Source organism: Felis catus, chromosome D3 (assembly GCF_018350175.1).
Source record: "Felis catus isolate Fca126 chromosome D3, F.catus_Fca126_mat1.0, whole genome shotgun sequence".
In the NCBI taxonomy this organism is placed as follows: Eukaryota; Metazoa; Chordata; class Mammalia; order Carnivora; family Felidae; genus Felis; species Felis catus.
Window position 1 is genome coordinate 16,734,817 of NC_058379.1, and position 23,292 is coordinate 16,758,108.

The 23,292-nt window shown below is 46.5% G+C and overlaps 3 protein-coding genes and 1 pseudogene across 5 annotated transcripts in view; 2 read left to right on the plus strand and 2 right to left on the minus strand.

The window, feature by feature from the left end:
* RNF10 (ring finger protein 10) overlaps positions 1-10,782 on the plus strand; it is a 35,918-nt gene extending 25,136 nt beyond the window's left edge. Inside the window, exons 9-17 of one of the 3 annotated variants that reach the window (XM_023241489.2) lie at positions 1-262; positions 477-610; positions 1,572-1,689; positions 1,917-2,018; positions 4,083-4,238; positions 5,757-5,857; positions 8,950-9,007; positions 9,080-9,297; positions 9,834-10,782. In XM_023241489.2, coding sequence (XP_023097257.1) covers positions 1-262; positions 477-610; positions 1,572-1,689; positions 1,917-2,018; positions 4,083-4,238; positions 5,757-5,857; positions 8,950-9,007; positions 9,080-9,297; positions 9,834-10,184 — 1,500 coding nt within the window. In that variant the 3' untranslated portion in view covers positions 10,185-10,782. The remainder of the gene's footprint in view (positions 263-476; positions 611-1,571; positions 1,690-1,916; positions 2,019-4,082; positions 4,239-5,756; positions 5,858-8,949; positions 9,008-9,079; positions 9,298-9,833) is intronic. The other 2 variants (XM_023241490.2, XM_003994750.5) reach the window with 2 other exon arrangements.
* Positions 4,786-7,045, minus strand: LOC123381430 (annotated as a pseudogene).
* A 514-nt stretch (positions 10,783-11,296) lies between the features above and the next one.
* POP5 (POP5 homolog, ribonuclease P/MRP subunit) lies at positions 11,297-14,253 on the minus strand. Its single transcript, XM_003994727.5, has 5 exons — positions 14,124-14,253; positions 13,896-14,038; positions 12,593-12,742; positions 12,329-12,412; positions 11,297-12,231 (listed from the first exon to the last, which is right to left on the minus strand). Exons 1-5 carry the CDS (start codon positions 14,141-14,143, stop codon positions 12,116-12,118), a joined length of 513 nt encoding a protein of 170 aa, XP_003994776.1. The 5' UTR covers positions 14,144-14,253; the 3' UTR covers positions 11,297-12,115.
* A 138-nt stretch (positions 14,254-14,391) lies between these two features.
* The window catches only part of CABP1 (calcium binding protein 1), a 57,538-nt gene continuing 48,637 nt past the window's right edge, over positions 14,392-23,292 (plus strand). Inside the window, exon 1 of the mRNA XM_045042245.1 lies at positions 14,392-14,631. The gene's annotated coding sequence lies outside the window, so the exon portion shown is untranslated. The remainder of the gene's footprint in view (positions 14,632-23,292) is intronic.

The window sequence follows — 23,292 nt, forward strand, 5'->3', positions numbered from 1 at the left end:
GGTGTGTTAGACTATCTGTCTGCTTTTGATGAAGAGACCACCGAAGTTTGTTCTCTGGGTTCTCCTCGTCCTCTTGCTCTCCCTCTGGTAGAGGAAGAGGAAGCAGTGTCTGAACCAGAGCCTGAAGCCTGTGATGACTCAGAGTTAGCAGATGACAGTCTTGGAGAGGGGACCATTTGTACTGAGTCCAGCCAGCAGGAACCCATCACCAAGCCAGGCTTCACACACCTGAGTGGCTCTCCTTGTTACTACTTTTACCAAGGTGAGGGTTCCTGAGAGGAGGGCTGGGTTGCCATAGAGATGTTTCAGCAAGGTGGCCTGGCCTCTTAGCAGGAGGAGGTATTGCTGCTAGATGTGGGTGCTTGGGTCTGTTTTGCCTTTGGCCTCGGGGAGGGAGAGGCAGGCCAAGCTGTACGGGGGGGCCCTGTCTTGAGGACTGGCCACGACTGTTGTGTGAGAGAGCCGCTTGTCTTCAGCGGAGGACGGGCAGCACATGTTCCTGCACCCTGTGAATGTGCGCTGCCTTGTGAGGGAGTACGGCAGCCTGGAGCAGAGCCCGGAGAAGATCTCGGCAGTAGTGGTGGAGATCGCCGGCTACTCCATGTCTGAGGTAAGGTCCTGCCTGTCCCTGTGGCACGGTTCTGGAGTGTCATCAACCTGATCTCTTTGATATGGGCCTGAGCAGCCCATGCTCACAGTTCTTCAAAGAGCTTAGCTTTTGTATTTAAGTCTATTTTTGTCACTGATTTTGTGCCTGCAAAGATTTTAGAGGTTAAATGGGTCTCTCTTACCATGTCGGGGTTCTGTTAGTCACCCCTTGCTCTCTGTTTTTAGGTTCATTTATTGTGGTTTGGGAACATAGATGTCTCCCACTTTCATTCAAGATGAGTTTGTTTTTCTCTTTCTCCTTATGGCTTGGGAGAAATGTCCAAGGAATCGAAGAGTTATTGGAGGCTGTATACTAGGTTATACAAGATTGAAACACATTTTCGGCTTAACAGATACCATCAATTATTATCTGATAATTTATATATGCGAGGTTTTGCCCTTTGAGAGTTATCCCTATATTGATCACAAATTTGTTATGCTGTAAACTTTCCATCAAACCTGCAGAAAGAGAATGGAAAAGAAAATTAAACTGAAATTGATGGGCTTTTTTTTTTTCTTACTGTTTCAGGCCAAGCTTTATTCAGTAGGGAAATCTGCTTTTTCCACCTTCCCAGTTATTAATTGTCAGTGGATCTCAGGTTTTTTTGCCAACAAATACTCTTTATCTTCCCCTGTTCTCTCTCCTCAGTTGTGGACTCCAGAAAATCAGAAACAGCTGATCAGCTTTAAATCGTTTATTACCAGGCTTGATTTATTCATGTGCAGCACAAACCTAAAAACTGCTTTTGGTTGATCATTTACCTTATTGAATGTCAATTGACGGTTTCTGTTTGGCTTTGCAAAATGATGATACCTTGAGCACAACTCTTTGAGCCCCAAAGAGTTAGCTGTCTGGGATGGGAACCTCTGTCCTCACAGTTCAGCCTGGCGTTAGTTGAGTTTTGGTCCCTTTTCCATGGTAGGATGTTCGGCAGCGTCATAGATACCTCTCTCACCTGCCGCTCACCTGTGAGTTCAGCATCTGTGAACTGGCTCTGCAGCCTCCTGTGGTCTCTAAAGAAACTCTGGAGATATTCTCAGGTAAGAATGCACCCACTCTGCTTCTCTTCATAGTGAAGCTCAGGGTTTCTTCTGATTGGAAACCCAGTATGGGAGGAATTTAGGAGCTCTGTCATGAGTCTCCATACCATACTCCATTCATCCAGTCCAGCTGCCTCCTTTTGTTGGCCTTAGTGACTAGTCACCTGGGAGGAGTTAATGGCCAGGCTGTCCTTGGTCTGCCTGCTCACTGTCTGACCATCCCACAGATGACATTGAGAAGAGGAAGCGTCAGCGCCAGAAGAAGGCTCGGGAGGAACGCCGCCGGGAGCGCAGGATTGAGATGGAGGAGAACAAGAAACAGGGCAAGTGTAAGTTCAGGAACTCTATTAGACTAGTACAGCTGTGCATCCTCATGGAGATACTCAGTGCTTGGGCCCAGGAGCCATACTATTTGGTTCACATCTCAGTTCTGCCACTTGTTTTTTGTTGTTGTTTTTTTAGCTCTCAAATGTGAATCATGAGAGTACTTCATTCATAGACTTGAGAATTAAGTGAATTAATGGGGGGTCAAAGTTCATAGCTTTTAATAAGGAATGAGATTAAATTTATCCTTGGTATAGTAGGCGAGAAAACCTGTTCTGGGGAAGACAATTGGAGATCTGCTGAATTTAGGGGATAATTGTCTCCTGTGTGTTCTGAATGGAACATTGATCCCACCGTTGACTCTATTAAAGGAGACCTCTGTATACCGCAAGTCTGCCAAGAGAGTAAGATATAGTAGAAACCTTGACAAACTAGGAAATCTATGCAGGAGGTTAGATTTAAGAGCTCTTTCATGTAAGTACAGAGTCTTTTGATCTGCTTCTTCAACATAAGCTTCATTGAATCCAGGAGATTAGTGTGACATGAGAGTGTACTTACTGATCCTCCAGAAAACAAAGAATCAAGTCCTCAGCCAGGGAAAGGACTTCACTGTTTTGACTACATGTTTATGGTGGTAAACATAAATTTTACTTCTCCAACTGGGATAAGTGTATAGCTGGGGTCCCAATGCTGTGTAGCTATTCGGCACATTTCCTAAAGAATTGAAAAAAACTGATGTTTCAGGTACAGGGGCTTTTTTAATTTTACCTTCTTTATTATAGAAACACCCTAAGACAAGTACATAGAATAATATAATTAACCATCATCTATAATATTTGGCTTCAGTTAAGAACAGAGCAAAGATTTTTTTTTTTTTTTTAATTTTTTTTTTCAACGTTTATCTATTTTTGGGACAGAGAGACACAGAGCATGAACGGGGGAGGGGCAGAGAGAGAGGGAGACACAGAATGGGAAACAGGCTCCAGGCTCTGAGCCATCAGCCCAGAGCCTGACGCGGGGCTCGAACTCACGGACCGCGAGATCGTGACCTGGCTGAAGTCGGACGCTTAACCGACTGCGCCACCCAGGCGCCCCGAGCAAAGATTTTTTTATTTTTACTTTTTAAGATTTTATTTTATTTTATTTTATTTTTATTTTTATTTTTAAAAATTTTTTTTTTCAATGTTTATTTATTTTTGGGACAGAGAGAGACAGAGCATGAACGGGGGAGGGGCAGAGAGAGAGGGAGACACAGAATCGGAAACAGGCTCCAGGCTCTGAGCCATCAGCCCAGAGCCTGACGCGGGGCTCGAACTCACGGACTGCGAGATCGTGACCTGGCTGAAGTCGGACGCTTAACGGACTGCGCCACCCAGGCGCCCCAAGATTTTATTTCAAATGTTTTTTTTTTCAAATGTTTTTTTTTTTTTTTTGAGAGAGGGATGGAGAGAACACGTGCATGAGTGGGGGAGGGGCAGAAAGAGAGGGAGACAAAGATTCCGAAGCAGGCTGACAGTGCAGAGCTTGATGTGGGACTCGAACCCATGAACCATGAGATCATGACCTGAGCTGAAGTCAGATGCTTAACTGACTGAGCCACCCAGGCGTGCCTAAGATTTTATTTTTAAGTGATCTCTACACCCAGTGTGGGGCTTGAACTTAACCCTGAGATTAAGAGTTGCATGCTCTACCAACTGAGCCAGCCAGGTGCCCCCAAAAAGGGTTTTATTTTAAAACAAAAATATAGGGGCTCCTGGGTGGCTCATTTGGTTAAGTGTCGGACTTCAGCTCAGGTCATGATCTCACAGTTTGTGAGTTTAAGCCCCACATCGGGCTTTCTCTCTGCCCCTCCCATGCTTACGCGTGTGTGTGCACGTTCTCTTTCTCAAAGTAAACATTTTAAAAAAATCAACAAAAATATAAAGTGACAATTACTATAAATTTGGGTTTTAAAGCGTGTTTACATACCTTAGAGCCTTGGGGGATTCGTATTGACTATCCACAATTGTTGGAAAAGATTTGAGGAATATTCTAAATGGCCCTACTGTACTCTTCTTTTTTCTTTGTAGATCCAGAAGTCCACATTCCCCTAGAGAATCTACAGCAGTTTCCTGCCTTCAATTCCTATACCTGCACCTCTGATTCTGCTTTGGGTCCCACCAGCACCGAGGGCCATGGTGCCCTCTCCCTGTCTCCTCTTAGCAGAAGTCCAGGTTCCCAAGCAGGTAAATGAGTTGGAATTTAAAGAATGAAGTTGCCCACCAGCCACAGACCTTAAGCAAGGCCCTAGTGTCTGAATTTATAACTCTAACCTACTCAGTATGGTGGGATTTTTAGGTGATTAACCTTACTTTGGGTAGTTAATATATTTCTGGGGTACATCAGATTTTTGCCATTTGATTCACCTTTCTGATTGGCTGTACTGACTACTTTATACCCTGCTGTTTTCTAAAACTCAAAACCTCAAGGCAGCTCATATGGCAGGAAAGTTAAACTTAGATTCTTCCCTGTGACCCAGATGTTTTATTTCTAAAGATTTTTTAAGTGTTTTATTTAATCAATTTATTATTATTATTATTATTATTATTATTATTATTATTATTATTTTGGAGAGGGAGAGAGCACGTAAGCAGGGGAGAGATTGAGGAGGATAGAGGATCTGAAGCAGGCTCCATGCTGACAGCTGAGAGCCTGATGTGGGGCTCAAAGTCATGAACTGTGAGATCATGACCTGAGCCGAAGTTGGATGCATAACCAACTGAGCCACGCAGGTGCCCCTCTGCCAGCCATTTTAAATAAAATGTCCAAGAGCAGAATATTTAAAGCTCTTGGTGACTGCTATGATCATATGCTTGTCACTTTGCAGATTAGGAACCTGAGGCTGAGGCAGGGGCTTAGTGACAGGGACTGTGACTGTAACCTGCATCTTGAGGGCTGTATGCACAACTATTATGCTTTTTAGTCTAAGAAGAGAGCTGAAATACAGAGGAATATGGCAGAACATCAACTACATTATCTGTGATAAAAAATTGGTTGTGTATGTGCTTTCACATACTAGCTTTTTTGAAGGAATGGGCTTTAATGTATTGAAGCAAGAGCAGCTGGATAGTCCTAGGACTGAAAGTACTAAATAGCCCTGGCTGACTGTGGAAGGGTCTGCTACTGGGAGAGTGAATAGAGGCCTCTCCCTTCCAGCAGTGATCAGGGCAGTGGGTAGACCTGTGGGAAATGCCCAACTCTAGGTCAGAAAGGATGGAGAAGACTGTTACCTGGGGAGTATCGGGGGAAAGCTTGCATCTTCCTGTTGGATATTGTCCATTTGGATGTGTGTTTTGGATACTAACTGAATAGAGCAGGTCATACACATCTGGCTGGAACATAAAGGCTGACCTGATTAAATTTTATCTTTTTGTTAGAACATTTTCATTCACATAAAACCAGTCCATGACATACCGGTACCTAGGCCTTGAGAGTCAGCTGGTGTGGAAAGGGGTTTTTTTTGGCATGGAAATAGATTCTGCCATGTTTTCTAGTATTACTGTGACCACTAAACTTCTGTTTCCCTAGATCACTAGTATGAATAATAGGCCATGTTCTTGACTTTATAAGAACATGGCAGAATTGAAATTGGATCAAGGTTTGCTTTTTGTGGTGGGGCTGGTAATTATCTAGACCTGATTTAGGGTTCATCTCTTCTCTCTTGGAACTCGACTTATATAATCAGGCCTCTGGTTTCTTTTCAGACTTTCTGCTGACCCCTCTGTCACCGACTGCCAGTCAGGGCAGTCCTTCATTCTGCGTTGGGAGTCTGGAAGAAGACTCTCCCTTCCCTTCCTTCGCCCAGGTAAATCTTTGTGAAGCAGTTCACGGGTATTTAACGTGAGCTCTGCTGCTTGTACTTTCTGGAAATCTTTGCGCTGGAGGAGAGACTTCCGGGCTAATGTTGTATTGATGGTAATAATCATGGAAAGCTTTTTTTAAGAGGAAATCTTCTAGATTTAGTTTCAGATGTTATTGTAGACTTCCCAAAGAAAGAGGCCAAGAGTAGCTGAGGGAGAATCAGAGCTTTAGTTTTTTAACAGATCATTAAATACTTGGGTACTAAGTGTTGTTTTAGGGGCTGGGGAGGTACCAATTTCAGCTGGTCCCTGGTTCTAGGACTTCTGATTCAGGTGGTATGTACCTGTTACATATAATAAACCATTTCTCTTTGCTTTGGGAAGGGAAAGGTGGTCTTGGTTGTCCTATAACTAGCCAAACTGTCTTCCTTGGGCAGCTGAGTTAGAGGAACACTAGGCTAGTGAAACTTGATGTCAGATCTTTTTGTGTTCTGTTTTATTCTTTAAGTGTTTTTATTTTATGTAAAACAAGATGGCATTAAGGTAGGTTTCTTGGATGACCCATTCAAGGAAGTTCACTTAATCCAATTTACTGAAGCCTGTATCCTTTGCAAACCGACAGAAACACTGGCGGCACATAGGCTGTATTTCTGAATCAGACCATGCCGGTTTGGCAGACACAGCAAACCCTGGCCAGATTTCCTCAGCCGGCTCCCATAAAGCTGGTGACCCATCTTGTTGTCTTGGATGCAGCGAGGCAGAGATGTCAGATCATTTTATTAACCTTTAAAATAACAAACACTCAGCATTCCTGCATTAAGATAACTGAGGAGGATGGATGGACAGCTTGCTGAACACCCCCTTTAGAAGTTAGTATTAACCTTTTGGGGCTAGTTTGGGATCATTAGCTTAACAGTTCTTTAGAGCCGGTGATAGTGGAGGTTTCTCACGTTTCTCAGTGTGTGCTGAAATAGAAGCAGGAATTGGACTTTGGTAAGTCGAGTCCTGAAGTCAAGGAGGAAGAAATAATTGAGAGCAATCTTGAGTATTAACTGATAGGTTTCAGAAGTTATAAGCAAGTGGTTCCCAGGAATTATGTCAAATGCTTAAATTTGTTTTTGTTTTTTAGTGTTTATTTATAGAGAGAGAGTGATCAAGCAGGGGGAGGGGCAGAGAGAGAGGGGAGAGAAAATCCCAAGCAGGCTCCATGCTGTCAGTGTTGAGTCTGATGCGGGGCTTGATCTCACAAACTGTGAGATTATGACCTGAGCCGAAATCAGGAGTTGGACGCTTAACTGACTTGAGCCTACCCATGGACCCCTGAAGTTGTTTTTTTAAACTAGGTTTTATTGCTATTGCTTTTTTCAGCTTTATATGTTGAACAACTTCAAACTTAAAAGTGTTGAAGGAATAGCATAATGAACGCTCATACCTTTCACCTAGGTTCACCCGTTGTTAGCATTTTGCTATATGTGCTTTCTCTTTTTATTGTTATACTGTATTGAAAACGTTAGACCTCCTGAATGAGTTTACCACCAACTGTTTACGAGATAAGTGCCCCCAAATGATATTCTTCTATATGACCACATTTGTCATGATCACATAAAAGAAATTCAGCTAATTATCTAATACAGTACTTATTTCTTATTTCTCCATGTCTCAATGGTCCTGTATTGTTTTCAGTCCGGTCGAAAAAAAAGACTGCCCATTGCATGTGTTTGTCAAGTCTCTTTAGTCTTCTGTGATCTGTAACAGTTTCTCTAGCCTCTCTTTGTTTTCTTCCTGTGGCATGGATATTTTTGAAGCATCCAGGCCAGTTGTTGTATATAGTGTCCTGCAGTTTGGATTTGTCTGTTTATTTTTTCATGAGTGGATTCAGGTTAAACATTTAAACATTTATGGCAAGAATAACACATAGATGATAGATATTTTAATGGCCTTTTAAGAGTAAGATGATTCAGATTCCATACTCTTTGGACCCCTAACTCCCAAGGACCAAGGGAAAAGATCATCCAAGTGGTACATGATGAAGAAAGGTTATTCAGTGAAATAAACCTCTGCCAACCCAACTCCATTTGAATAATATTGTACCTCACTTCGGGACACATACTTTAGGATGACGCATTCTTTTTTTTTTAACTTTTTTTTTTTTTTTTTGAGACAGAGAGAGACCGAGCATGAACGGGGGAGGGGCAGAGAGAGAGGGAGACACAGAATCAGAAGCAGGCACCAGGCTCTGAGCCATCAGCCCAGAGCCCGACATGGGGCTCAAACTCCCGGACCGCGAGATCGTGACCTGAGCTGAAGTCGGACGTTTAACCGACTGAGCCACCCAGGCGCCCCTAGGATGACACATTCTTATTTGAATCTTGAATCTCATGGGGCTTGTCTCTTGGTAGTTTTCCAGGGATAAAATTCAGCCTGCTTTGAGTTGCATGACACGTGTGGCCCTCAATAATTAAGAAGCTGGCCTTAGCCACCTGAGATGAAAGAATTCCTCATTCAGGGGCAGGAGGGATGGTTCTGATTTTATTGTACGTGGAGGAATCTGGTCTATGATTGGATCTAAAAGTTAATAATTAAGGAGCTATTAGAAAAGCAGAGACTGAAGGGTAATGGCAGCTGTTGGAGCAGTTTTAGGATAAAGTTAAATTGATTTTCTTGGCCTTAAGTAACTGGAGTTCAATAACCAGGTGGTTCGTTTTGCTTATTCCAAGAGGTTTATATTTTAGGGGTTCCAAGAAGAGCAGGAAAAACTTACCAGAAGAAGGGAATGACACAAAGTCAGGATTCCCAGCTTGAGAGTCTGAGTAAGAACCTCTTGTGTAGTCAGTCCATGCACTGTTCTTTATCTGTTTCCTAAGGAACAGCACAGGCTTTGGTTTCCCACCTTGGGGGTTTACTGCTAGTTCTCTTGGTCAGGATATAGAGGACATGACTGAAACAGTATGTTAAGGAGAGAAGTGCTTGGAAAATCCTTTTTTCCAGAGGTGATAGTTCTTTGTGCCCTTAGCCAGTTAGTGTCAAGACACAAGTCTGGGAAAGAAATTGGATCAGTTGCTTAAATTCTTCTCTCCCTTCTTTCCCACCTTGGCAGATGCTGAGAGTTGGAAAAGCAAAAGCAGATGTGTGGCCCAAAACTGCTCCAAAGAAAGGTGAGAATGGCCCTCTGGTGGAGGGGGAGTTTGGCTCCTTTCAGAAAGTAAATTAACACTGGTATTTTATAGATGAAAACAGCTTAGTTCCTCCTGCTCCTGTGGACAGCGATGGGGAGAGTGATAACTCAGACCGTGTTCCTGTGCCCAGTTTCCAAAATTCCTTCAGCCAAGCTATTGAAGCAGCCTTCATGAAACTGGACACACCAGCTACTTCAGATCCCCTCTCTGGTAAAGGCAAAGAAACGGAGTGCTCAGTACAGAGTTGTCATTCCCACCTGGATCCAGTGGTGGGCATCACTAATTAGGCACTTTTCTCTTGAGCCCCTAGGCTCACATGCTCATGTCAGCTAGGACGTTTTTGCCACCCCAAATTAATTATTGAGGCCCAGCTGTGAAATTCTGAAGAACTCTATATTTTTTCCCTCTAAGACGTAATGGAGAGTAGATTTTAGAATCCTGAGTTTGGTAGAAGGTGGCCAATAGGTGGAGAAGTCAGGCTTGAAGCCCACGCCACTCTGTAGTATTCAGTTAGACAAGATCACTAGCATTCGTGGTGTGCCTTTGCTGTGCCTACCTAGCCTTGTGCTCATTTTATTCTCCCAACAACCATATTAAATGGGTAGGACTATGTTACAGATGAGGAAACAGGTCTAGGGATGTAAAGTGACTTGCCCAGATACCTGGAGTGTGCAAGGACTGGTATCTGGATCCAGGGGGTCTTCATCCTAGAACCTTAACTGCCACTCTGAGACTCTCGGGGACGAAACTGGCTGGGGTAAGGGGATGGCATTCTAAGCTAAGTTCTTTCTGTGTTTCCATTTAGAAGAGAAAGGAGGAAAGAAAAGAAAAAAACAGAAACAAAAGCTCCTGTTCAGCACCTCGGTCGTCCACACCAAGTGACACTACTGGCCCTGGCTACCTTCTCCACCTGGTTTTCTTTTTCCTGTGCTTTTGTTTTGCTGCTGTAATTTTTAAGTATTTGAGTTTGAACAGATTAGCTCTGGGGGGAGGGGGTTTCCACAGCGTGAGGGGGAACCAAGAAAATTTTAAATACAGTGTATTTTCCAGCTTCCCATCTTTACACCAAAATAAAGTATTGACACACAAGAGATCTCTCTTCCTGCCAAGATTTTTAGTTTGTTACCAGGTTAGTCTTTTTGCCCCGTGTAATTAGTTTTTCTCAACCCAAATAAGTTTGAGTTCCTTCAACATCCCGCAGAGCAGCCCAAACCAGAGTGTTCTAGCACTGTTCTGACATGTCAGGGCATCATGGCTTCAACACACCTATCAGTGTGTCTTTTAAAAACAGTTGAATCTTTCCTGTTTAGTTCTCCTCTTGTTAAAGAAACAGAAGGATGGGAATAAAACAGACTTAGGATACCCAGCCTGAATTGCAGTTTTTCTTCTGAGAAATGGTCAGCTGTGGTGCCAGACCTGGGTTGCTTACATATGTGATGGAGGGTTTTACACCTCTTGAATGTGGCTTCTGTTTGGCAAGGAAAGGTGTAATTGTCACTAAAGAAGGCCTGGAACCTGCCAACTTTTAGGTCAAGCCTGTTAAAAGTGACAGTGGCCTCAGTTGTAGGAGCGGCAGAGTAGGGCACGTTTGAAAGCGGTGGGGGTACCCACTGCCTCCTTTTGTCTGAAGCGGTCTATGCCTTGGTTTCAGCTGAATTTGAGTGATGTGAATTATTTTGCTGCTTAATAAAGTGACCTCTAGGTATAGTAGAATGTGAAGGCAAATAGTTGCAATAAATCACTTGCACAAGCAATGCGAACTTTCTGGTTTTTTAAAGTTCATTATAGGTTAGATAGACATACCTCTTAAATAGGTTAAGACTTTTTTTTTTTAAAGTTTATTCTGAGAGACTGTGGGAGAGGGGAGAGGGAGAGGGGGAGAGAGAGAGAGAGAATCCCCCAAGCAGGCCCTGCACTGTCAGCACAGTCCCTGACAGTGGGGGCCCGAACTCACGAACCCTGAGAACATGACTTGAAAAAAATCAAGAGTCAGATGGATGTTTAACTGACTGAGCCACCCAGGCTCCCCCTTAAATAGGTTAAAGTAACAACACTAGAAGTTTGAGCACTCTTATCATGGAGCAATGTCTCTCCTGGTGTCAGGCCCAAAGGGTTCTTGAGTTGGGCTTAGCTTTAACCCGTCATTCTTAAAAGGAAGAGGTTCAGAAATTCTGGAATAGGACCTCTCCTGGGTGGATGAGGGTGTTTCAGCCCTGAAAATGAGGAGACATGTTGAAACAAAAATTACAAATCCTTCTGTTAAATGTGTAAGGGACTCCGAATAACATGTTTTATTCAAAAAAACATCCTAGAAATGTCAGTAGGTAGTAGATCAAAACCTTCCTGCTTCTGTGAGTGTGGCAGGGTCACGGGTTTTCAGGCATCTGTCAGGTGAAAGACAGTAGGGAAGGGAGGAATTGCAGAAAACTACTGGAAGTTGGCAACTGCTGCTTGGCTTTGTAGTGATGTCAGGCAAGGCTAGGTTTTGTTCCCCTCAAGAAAAGTGCAAAAACTGTGTCATCCTGTTACCTGATTATTATTGGTAAGGAATCTGGCATTTTTAAGGCCCTGTGGGTCAGGAATGAGACCAGCTATAAATTTGTACCAGTTCACTTGCTGTGTCTCACCAATACACTTACTCTGAGTGACTTGGAATACTTAGGGTTCATCCTAGGGATTGGGGCACAGGGCTCAAGTGGGAGGCTATGCATCTGCTACCCTATAGGGGAGCCAGTCTTCCCAGTGAGGTCAGGGGTTGAGGGGGAAGGAGACCTGGCCAAACTTGAACTTAAGTAAGCTAAATGCTACAGAAGCCAAGGACATTTATTAAACCTACTCTGGCCAGGCAATTAGATACAGAGATGTCTGTAACCACAGGGGCTTCACCTGCAGAACCACTTAACCAGGCACTGGTAGGTAAAAGTGACTTCAGTTTAAGTGAACACGTCCTCCATTTTAAGCTGATAACCTGGCCTCTGGTCAGCAGTCATCCAGTTTGGGAAACCGTAGTAGATGCTGCTGCCTCCCAAAATGTCCTGTTCCAACAAGTGGGCCCTGAATCTTGGGCACAGCATAGCCTGCAGAAATTCACTCCATTGCTTCAGAAGGCTCCTCACTGCCACTATCTGAAAGCTGCTCCTCATCTGACCTCTCCTCTAGTAAACAGCTTCTTGTGACAGACTTCTGGATAGCTTCCCGCTCTCCTGGAAAGGCAGACAGCAGGGATGAAAGAGGTCTTTGGGAGTGACCTCTTACTCAGGTTAGTTACTGTTCAGTGGGCACTGGGCTAATATCGCTTACCTTCATCAGTGCAGTTCTGCAATAACATCAATAGCTGTCTCCTGTTGTAACGAATCAGGAACTTCTGACATGTTCGGATTGTACCTGGCACATGAAAGAGCTTTGTGGTCAACAGCTTGTGAAAGGTGTCTGCTTCAAGTCTTTCCAAGCTAGGGGAAAACGTCTTGTTCTTGGCAGGATAGCAGGAAGACCCACCCGCTGTCAAGACTGAACCCTGAACCTGTTAGTATTAGAAATCAGCAACCATACCATATGCACCCCTACCTCCCACGTGCAAAGTGTTAAGAAAACACGGGTAACGGTGTCCTTTGTTCTCCAAGTATGTGATGAAAGGAAGAGCTGAGCACACGAGTTGGTAGAATTCTTTCCGGCATCGAAGTAGCACTATTCCAGTATAGGCATTGAGGTATCGCACTACAGGGAAAAAAATCATTTTGGGAGACTTTGGATTCACTTAAAAATCTTAAGACTAATTGAGACGCTACTAGGTGACAGGCAGTGGCACTTGGGATGTATTATCAAGTGGGTAAAAACAAATTCCTAAAGGAAAAGAGCTTTAGAACAGACCTTCATTTATGGAAAGGGGACAAACCACATCCAGTGCTTTGCACACCACTCGGAACTGGTGAATGAATTCAGAATTATAAATGCTCTTCTAAATCACTGATAAGTGAGGTTGGGGCTAGCAGAGATCCACCTCCCTCAGAGAAAACTCTTGGCTGAAAGGTGGTTCTATTGCAACTGGGCTCTGTAGGTCTTGAAGCAGCCAACTGCAAATGACCTGATGTAGGAGAATTGTGCCTGCGTGCATGCATGTGATTCTCCAGTATTCAATTTTGAGCACAGGGTAAAGGAGGGAATGAATTTAAAAAACTTGGTGCTGTGGGAAGAATCCTCTTCCTCATTTACATACACACAATTATGAGTTCTGTACTCTACCTGCCTGTACTATTAAGGGCTTTTTAGAGGTAATTTTGACAATTTTTCGCACCATAGGATGTCAATGTAACAAATAGCTTTCTCGGTACTATACACGTCTTCCCCCATTTAACTCATTATCCTGCTTAATTCAATCGCAATCCCCCAATATACTATGTCAAATAGGCAAAGGAGATTCTTGCCCCAAGTCCCATCGCCTTCTGCTTTTAGCTTTTTTTTCCTTAAAAAATTTTTTTTTACTGCTTATTTTTGGGAGAGCGTGAGCGGGGTAGGGGCAGAGAGAGGGAGACACAGAATCCGAAGCAGGGGCTCCAGGCTCTGAGCTGTCAGCACAAGAGCTCTACCTGGGGCTGGAACTCACTGTCAGATCATGACCTGAGCTGAAGTCCGACCACACTTAACCAACTGAGCCACCCAGGCGCCCCCGCTTTTAGCTTTCTGCCTAACTTCGGACTCGTTCAGACTTCCGGCTCAGGCTTCAAGTGGCCTCAAGAGGACGATATCGCACAGTGAGGATTGTGTATGGAGCTTGGAAGCTCCTGCGGTCACTCCTACCCCTTCCTTCTCCCTTTCCGCCCCCGTTCCCTCCCAAACCCGCCGTCCACCTAGTTCCCCAGCACCCTCGCACCCGCGAAGCCGATGGAGCAGGAGGCGGCGCCGAAAGTCCCGTGCACGCGAGCGATTGTGTCTCGTACGAGGCCGCCCAGCACTCGGTCCTCCAGACTCAGACGGCAGCGGGGGTCATCAGACACGACTTCGCAGAGCAGGTACCTGCGGAGGGCAGCAGGGAAGTGAGCGTGGAGCCGGGGCCGCGAGTACCTAACAGGGCAGGATTTGTCGAGCCGCCGCCGCTTACCTGTGCTTGAATCGCACCATGGCGGTCTCTGCTCCGGCTGCCCTACGCCCAAAGCGGATGTCAGTTTCGCTGGCGGCAAATGGGAAATTAGTTTCCGTAATCTTGCAGCCACTCAGAAAGGGAAGCAGGGTAAGAAGGCGGGGCTAGAGTGTTGGGAGGCCGAGTCCAATGTCAGTCTCCCTTAAGCCCCACCTCCCGCAAATGTTTGGAGGGCGCATGCGCCCTGCTGGACTGCCTCGTTGAGGTTTAGGTATTCCGTGGTTGAGGTCCGCGGTTCTGCGGTGTATGCTTGTGTTGGGTGGTTCTGCTCCACGCCGGAGTTTGCAAATCTGTGTAGGAGGCAGCTGCTGCATTTGGGACTCTCGGGATGTCTGCTTTCTGTTACCTTGCAATACAGTTGTTTATGCATTTATATTCACTCCCTAGACTAGACGGTGGAATTTAAGAGGGCAAGACCCTGCACTTACACGCCTGGGATTGACACGGGAAATCGGACCCTTAGTTTCAGGTTAGAGCTCAATTTAATTTTTTATTACAGCCAAATATGTTATTACTGTTTGGGTCTTTCAACAATGTTATGGAGACGGGTGTACTGTCTTGGTTTTTGTTTGCGAAAACAACCCTTGGTCGTTAAATTTTACTTTTTTTTTTTAATGTTTACTTTTTTTAGAGAGCGCGAGTGGGGGAGGGGCAGAGAGAGAGAGAGAGAGAGAGAGAGAGAGAGAGAGAGAGAGAGAATGAGAATTAAAAGCAGGCTCTCGGGCTCCAAGCTCTGAGCTGTCAGCACCAAGCCCTACGTGGGGCTTGAACCTTGGAACTGCGAGACCATGACCTGAGCCAAAATGGAACACTTAAGGGACTGAGCCACCCACGCGCCCCACATTTTACTTTTTTTAAACAGGAAAGTACAAGAAGCAAATAAAAGTAAATTATAATCCCAGCACTGAGAGCGAATAATTTATCATGTAGTGTTTTTTCTTCCTGCTTTTTCCCCCTGTGCCAGCAATTCTCAAAGTGAGGTCCAGGGACCACTGGATTTTTCTGAGACCCTTTCAGGAGTCCCCAAGGTCAAATTACTTTAATAATAATACTAAGATGTTATTTGCCTTTTTCACTGTCTCAGAGTGGACAGTAAGGTTTTCCAGAGACTATGTGACATGTGCTGACATCATTCTGATGGCTAATGGGATTTTGTATTGTTTTAAACATTTCTCAGTTTTATTTTGTTAATATGTACTTGAAATCTTCACATTTCTCAGTTTTAGTATCAATGGTAAGTATCAATATATCCTACAAAAGCAAAAACTCTTTGGGATCCTCAATAAATTTAAGAATGTAAAGGGGTCCTGACACAAAAAACAGAACTGCTGCCCTATGTTAAATTATATTTTTCCTTTTATTTTCTTACTAAGAATAGGATCAAGGGGCAGCCTGTGTGGCTCAGTTAAGCATCTGACTCTTGATTTTGACTCAAGTCACGATCTCACAGTTGTGAGATTGAGTCCCGAGGTGGGCTCTTCTCTGACAGCACAAAACCTGCTTAGGATTCTCTCTCCCTCTCTCCCCACCCTTCCCCTGCTTGTACTCCCTCTCTTTCTCAAAATATATAAACAAACATTTAAAAATCTATGCAAAAAAAAAAAAAAGGGGTCGAAGTGTTTAGCACTTTTTATGACTTTATTTTACAACTGTATTATTGAGGTATACCATGTATAATGTACATATTAAGTGTAAAGCTCAATGAATTTTTACATATGTCTAGACTGACTTTTGTAACTACCACCCCGATTAAGAGGGAGCATTTCCATACCTAAGAAATTTCCTTGCTTTCTAAAACCTTCCCAGAAGTAGCCTCTGTTCTGACTTCTCTCATAAGATAAGCTTTGCCCATACTTGAACTTTATATGGATATCCAACAGCACGTGTGTGTGTCTCCTTTTGCTAAACCTAATGTCTTTAAGTTTCAGTCTGTTTGACTATATTTTCATGTCAGCCATTATGCAATGTTATTTTTCAGCTGCACAGTATTGCATTGTTTGGATGTAACAGTGCTAAAATGGTCACTATTCCAATGACAGACATTCAAATTAGTTCCAGACTTTTTTGTCAGACCCGGTACTCTGGTGCACAGCTTTGTACATTGGTCTTAATATTCATTCCTGTTTGTAGAATTGTGGAACTGGCTGGCCCTGTGAGGTCTGTGGGGGGAGGCCATTTATTTGCAAAATCTGGAAGGAATTCTCAGTTTTCCCCATCTCTCAACTCCTCGCCACCTTAAAGGGAGGCATGTTGAGGAAGGAAGGGGTGGAAGGGAGGCGAGAGGGCAGTGGCTCTGCTGGGGAACCTGTGTCTACTGCTACCTTTCCTCCTCCGAGAACAACCTGTTTATCCCCAAACGGTCTCGCCAGCGTCCCCATTTGGCCAGCAGGGGGCGTCAGAGGCCTGTTGTGCGCTGAATAGAAAAAGAGCCTCAGAGCACCGCCCCCCTCCCGCCCACTCCGCTCGCGTCCCTAAAATAATTCCCCCAATACTTCCTAGCTTTCAATTCACTTAATCCCAACATCACGCCCATTTTATTGATGCAGGTGGGGCTCAGACCAAAGTTACATCCAGGAAGGAGCTAGATTAGAATTCGAACCCAAGGCCATCCGACTCGAGTCCTTGCCCTCGTCTATCCGGCTGCTGTCCGCTGTCCGGTGCACGGTTTTGTCTGTTCCCTCTCCATTTTCCAGCCACGTGCTGCCCGGGAGTTTAATTCATGTCCCTAGACCTCAGTTTCCTCATCTGTGCCACAGGATGACGATGGTTCCTCGCTGTAGGGTGGATATGAGATAAACGAGATACCGTGGGTAAAACGCCTGGCACGGGGGGTGCACACAGTACACGCAATTTTGAGTGAAAATGATCTAGCCTTCCGCCCAGGCGTAGCCCCCGGAGCCGGCACACTGGGGCCGTCCTGGGCCTCCCCTCCTCCGGACCAGGTCCGTTTCCTCTGTCCGCCCCACGAGGGTCCAGACACCGACGGTGGCCCGGCGGCGGGGGCGGGCGGCGTGGGCGGTGCAGCCTGCTCCCCGCGGTAATTAGCCCGTGCCGGCTCCGGCTCCGCCAGCCGCTAATTACACGTCTCCTAATGAGGCCGGCGGCTGTTTGCAATCACCCGGGTCCCCGCCGCGAGGCGCGGGAGGCCGCTAGGGAATCCGCCCCCGGAGGCGTGGAGGGCGGCTGCCTCCTCCCGGGCGGCGGATGCGCGGGGCGCGACGCATATGTGCCCCGGGGGTGCGGGGTGCGGAAGGCCAGCCCGGCAGGGGCGGGGCGCTCACCCGCGGTCTCGCCTCGAATCTCTCCCACAGAGCCAGTATTCTCCCCACTTTACAGGTGAGGAAGGGCGCTGAGGCTCGAACTCCTGGGCACACAAAGCTCAGGCCCAAGTAGGCTAATCGTGATTGGACCCCGAACCTGTGCGCTTACCTGATTCAGGTTCTTCCTGGAGCAGTGGGGGTACTTGCTGTTGTTTCCCCCGGGGACTTCTCTGAAGAGTAGGTCCCGGACCAGACAAACGAGGGGAAGATGGGGGTGCTTGGGAAACTTTCTCCAAGTGTCTTTTTTTTTCCTTCTCATTTGAGAGTTCCCACCCTCATTTTGCCCTTTTGGATCAGACACAAGATGGAATATTAGCTTTGGCAAGAACTTTAAAACTTACTTGGAAACATAAGTCACAAGTCCCATTTCACAGACTAGAGCATCTGGAAGTTCCCTAGGACGTGGGTGAGGCAACTGCTAAAACGCTCTCTTTACATAGGGGATGGGAAGCTACCACTGTGCACGGTGTCCCAGGGGCTTATGGGGTGGGGTCCAGAGTAGCTGCTTTTAGTCTTCCTGGGGATCTTCTGCCCTTGCATGTCTTAGGCTCTCACTGTGTGCCAGGCACCGTGTAAGCACGTCGTGTTTGACTTCATTTAGTCCTCCGGACAACCCTGCGAGGGTGGGTCACGTTCTTCTCTGCGTTCAGGGAGCAAATGACTTGCCCAAGGTCATGCCGTAATTTCAGCAGACTAAAGACCTTTTGTCTTACCCCCACACCTGTGCTCTTAACCCCCTGTTCTCTACCTCTTCTGGGATGTCTGTGACCTAGAAGGATGTTCAGAGAAGGTGAACCCAATCAGGGCGTCGTTCTGAAGGGACTTTGGCATCCAGGGGTCCCTATCAAGAGCCTGGATGCTGCCATGGTGGATAGTGGCAAAGGAAAATTGTATCTGCTTTGACATTTTGTTAAGCAGCTGCTGCTCATTAGGGGCTCCTGCTCCTCTAATCCAATCAACCAATTCCCTGTAAAACCTTTATGGGAACAATCTGGATGAAATTAAACCCTCCATCTGCCTGACCAGGGGCCTAGGGAACTGCTGCATCCTTGAGGCTGCATCCCTCAGACATGGCCCTCTCTGGACCTCAGAGACAGAGCACTGCATCTCACTCCTCGCTCGTCCTCCCTGCCTTGTGGACCATTTCCCCCTCTCCCCTGCCTGCTGCGGGGGCTCACTCATCCAACAATTAATTGAAACTACAAGGGCACTACTGTTTGACCCAGCAGTTTCTCCGTCAGGAATTTATCTCAGAGATCCTCGCACTTGTGCCAAATGACAGGTGAATGAGGATGCATCTTGCGGCGTTGTTTGTGGTAGCAAAAGCCTATCTCAGTGTCTATCAGAAAGGATCCGCTGTACGTGTATATGTATTGGACATGTGCCAGAGAGTGTTCTAAACACTTTACATAGATTGACTCATTTAACCCCCACAACTGCCCTTTAAACTAGGAACTTAATTTTATTAACTAATTTCCAGGTGAGGAAACTGAGGCCCAGAGAGAACACATAGCTTGCCCATGCTTCACGTGCTTAGTAAGCGGCAGTACCACAGTCCATGTTCTAAATCACTATCCGATAGAACTTCTGTCTTTCTGTGCATGGAGAATTTCCAAAAAGTGATACAAAAGCAATTGATGATGGTGGCCTCTGGGGGGAGGAATTGAATATGTGGAGTAGGAGGGGAACTCCCTTTTTACTGGGACCCCTTTTGTACCAGACTATGTTACCATGTGCATATGTTAGTTTCATAATTCAGAGGAGTTTCTGAGCCGCAGGCCTTAAAGCGTGTTATTACTAATCCTTACCTCAACCCTGGAAGTGGATGATATCACCCTCATTTTGCAGGTGAGGACGTTGAACTCACCGCATGGTCTGGCCAGGCTACATGACTGGGAATGACATGGCGGGGGCAGGGGGGTTGGCTCTCAAGCCAGTGCTCTTCCCCTAATTTATATTTAGCCCCCTGGGCTTGCAAGGTTCAGAGGGAAGAAAAGTGGTTAAAAGCATGAACTCTGGGGCCAGCTTGCCTGTGTTCGAGTCCTGACTCAGCCACTCACCATCTGTACAACCTTGGGCAAATCACTTTGAACCTCAGAGATGTTTTCCTCTTTATGAGGATTAAGTGACTTCCTTCCATGCCGAGTGCTTAGAACAGGGCCTGTCTCATCACAAGCGCTCAAGCAATGCTGGGTAGTTTTATATTATTGCCCCGAACACTGTCTTCCTCAACTTCAAGCTCAGAGCAGTCCCTTCTCCCAGCTGGTGTGTCCAGCTGTGGCTGCTCCAGTCCTCTCCGCGAAGGGCAAGGCCCAGCCACCCTGTGCTCCAGCCTCTAGCAGAAGTCCTTTGGGATCGGTTCTCCTGGGTTATCCCACTCTGGTGGCTGTGATCAGAAGCGATCACATCGCCAGAGCTGGAAAAAGGGGCAGAGCCACAGCGCTGGTGTGGCCCAGATCCAGGGTGAGGCTGCGCCGGGCGGCCTCCTAGTTCGGGATGTTCCCAGCGCCTTCCCACCGCTTATACTTGGAGGGAGAAGGGCCTCAAAATAGCTGTTGCTTCCCCAGCACGGCGCTAGGCCAGGGACAGGAATAGACATCTGGGGGTGGCCGCCTCAGCTTCCCTCAGGGGCCCTGGGGGGGGGGGCAGGAATAAGCAGAGGCCAGGCTCCTCCCAATGTGGGGATATAGTGTAGCCACCAGTACGCAGTGACCACCTGTGACAGTCTAGCCCATGGAAAACGTTGCCCTAGCTGGGGCTGGCTGGACAGCAGGTCACCAGCACCGGCCAGACGCTGGCCAGGGCCTGGATTCTTAGACCGATAGAAAGTGCCCTTCAACATTGTCTCCTGCGATTCTGTCTTGGCAGGCGGGGAAACTGAGGCCCAGAGAGAGATTCATGTGTTTGAAATCACAAAGCCTAGTAGAAGCCCAAGCTGACAGGAGAAGCAGACCTTGGGTGTTGAGAGGTAGTCTAGGGTGGCGGTTGAAGGGGGAAAGGACTCAGACCGTCTAGGTTCAGATCCAACCTCCACTACTTACCAACACTGCATGTTCTTGGGCCTCAATCTCCTTACCTGTAAAATGTGCAGAATGATAGTCCTACCTCCTTTAGTGGTAGCGAAGATTGGATGAGTTAGAACTTGTGTGCTGTTATGATTGTCATGTTTTCTCACCAGATTCCTTACTCATTTCAGGCTCTGGCTGAACGCCTGCCATGTGCCAGGCACAGTGCTGGGCCTCGATCCTCTAGCTTCACAGCGTGGCAAGAACAGACCAATTGACATTTCAGGGAGCCTGCCATGTGCCAGTCACTGTGCTAAGCATTTGAACCTATATCATCTCATTGATCTCTCCCTATGAGGAGCCATTATCATGCTCTGTCTTACAGATGACGGGAGTGCGCTCAGTAGAGGTGAAGTCACTTCTTCAGGGTCACACAGCTGGGAGGTAGCAGAGCCAGGATGTGAAACCCGAGCTGCCCACCTGTGTAACTCATTACAAGTAACCACTGCATGTCATTGTCTCTTTACTGGGGAGACAGGCAAGTTGTTCATTTGGTGCGGTAAGGAGCTGGGCACATGGGGGAGGGCTCCACTCTCCCAGCCTTGACATTGATCACCCCCCAACACAGTCCCATATGAGATGTGAGGTGGCCCCCAGCCCACACTACCTAATTCCTTTGGGTTTTCTGGGGACCTACTATGTGCCGGACCTGTGCTAGGCTCTGAGAACACAAAGAAGTCTTTGTTCCTACCCTGAAATTGCTCACGGTGTGGTGAGAGACAGGTTGCTAAAATGTCAAGAGCAATTCAGAGGCAGCTGCTGTGATGAGGCCAAGAAAGGAGACAAGGTATCATGAGGAGGTACCTAACTCAGTCTGGGAGGTCAGGGAGGGCTTCCTGGAAGTGGTGATGTCCGAGCTGAGGCCCAAGGACAAAAAGAACCAGGAGAGAAGGGTGGCAGGGAAGAGGGTTGTAGACAGAGCGACAGCTTGTGGTGGTGCTGAGTCATAGGAAGTGTGAGTAGTAGGGGCTGGAGGTGTGGGTGAGGGGGGCCAGAGCTACAGAGATGGATGGGGTCAGGTCATTCAGGGCTTTGCTGCCCACACTAAGGGGCTTGGCTGCTATCTGGAAGGCTGAGAGAATGTGCTTGGGGGCTAGAAGTCCCTCTGGCTTTGGAGGAGGGGGAACCCCAAGAGGCTGAACTGAAGGTGGGGAGACAGTGAGGAGGCGACTGCCTGGAGGGAGAAGAGAGACTTGGCCTAGGGGTGCTGGGGGTGGGGGTGGAGAGCAATGGGTGGCCTCGTGATGTTTGCAGAAGTGGAATCGGTTATGTGTTGTGTACTAAATCACCCCAAAACTCTGTGGCTTAAAACAACAACTTTTTAAATGATTCTGTGGGGGTGACAGGGCAGTTCTGTCTCATGTGGTGTTGGCTGGGGGCACAGGGGTGCCCCAAGGGCTCCAAAATGGCCTCATCCACATGGCTGGCGGTCGGCGTTGGCTGCTGGCTGGGCATACTGTTGGCTGCGGGGCCTCAGTTCACCTCCATGTGGGCCTCTCCATGGGGCTCGGGCTTCTCACAGAGTAGCAGGTGGCTTCCAAGAAGACGCTGCCATGATTTTTAAGGCCTGGGCTCAAAGTCTCAGAACATTACTTTTGCTGCATCCTAATGGTGAAAACCAGTCCCAAGACTAGCCTGATTCAAGGGGAGGGGAAACAACACTTCTTCCTTTCCTCCTCCTTCTCCTCCTGCACAATTTAGTGGCATTTGATGCATTCACGATGTTTTGCAACCAACATCTCTCCTTAATTTCAACTTCTAAAAAAAAGCTTATTTATTTCTGAGAGAGAGAGAGAGAAAACAAGTGGGGGCAGGGCAGAGAGAGAGGGAGACAGAGGATCCGCATTGTCAGTGCAAAGCCTGATGTGGGGCTCAAACTGATTAACCAATAAGCCGAAGTTAAGAGTCTGACGCTTAACTGACTGAACCACCCAGGCTCTCCTCCTTCATTTCAACTTTTTTTTAATTTTTATTTTTTTTATTTAAAAAAATTTTTTTTTCAACATTTATTTATTTTTGGGAGAGAGAGAGACAGAGCATGAACGGGAGAGGGGCAGAGAGAGAGGGAGACACAGCATCGGAAACAGGCTCCAGGCTCCGAGCCATCAGCCCAGAGCCCGACGCGGGGCTCGAACTCACGGACCGCGAGATCGTGACCTGGCTGAAGTCGGACGCTTAACCGACTGCGCCACCCAGGCGCCCCGTTCATTTCAACTTTTTAATCACCTCATAAGAACACTCCATACTCATTATGCCATTACTCCCTGCCTCCCTCCCCAGTCTCTGGGAACCTGCTTTCTGTCCCTGTGGATTTGCCTGTTCTGGGTATTTCATATAAAAGGAATCCTATAAATGTGACTTTTTGTGTCTAGCTTCTTTCACTTAGCGTAATGTCTTCAAGGTTCATCCAAATTGCATGCATGGGTGCTTCATTCCTTTTTATGGCTGAATAATATTCCATTGTATGGATAGACCATAACTTGTTCATTCATCTGTTGAAAGGCATTTGGGTTGTTTCTGCCATATTGTGAATAATGTTGCTATGAACATCAGTAAATAATTATCTGTTTGAGTCTCTGGGTTTTTTTTTTAATTTTTTATTTTTAAAAAATATTTTAAGGTTCTTTTTTAATGTTTATTTTTGAGAGAGAGAGAGCATGAGCGGGGAAGGGGCAGAGGTGGGGGGGGGGACAGAGGATCTGAAGCAGGGTCTGAACTGACAGCAGCGAACCTGATGCGGGGCTC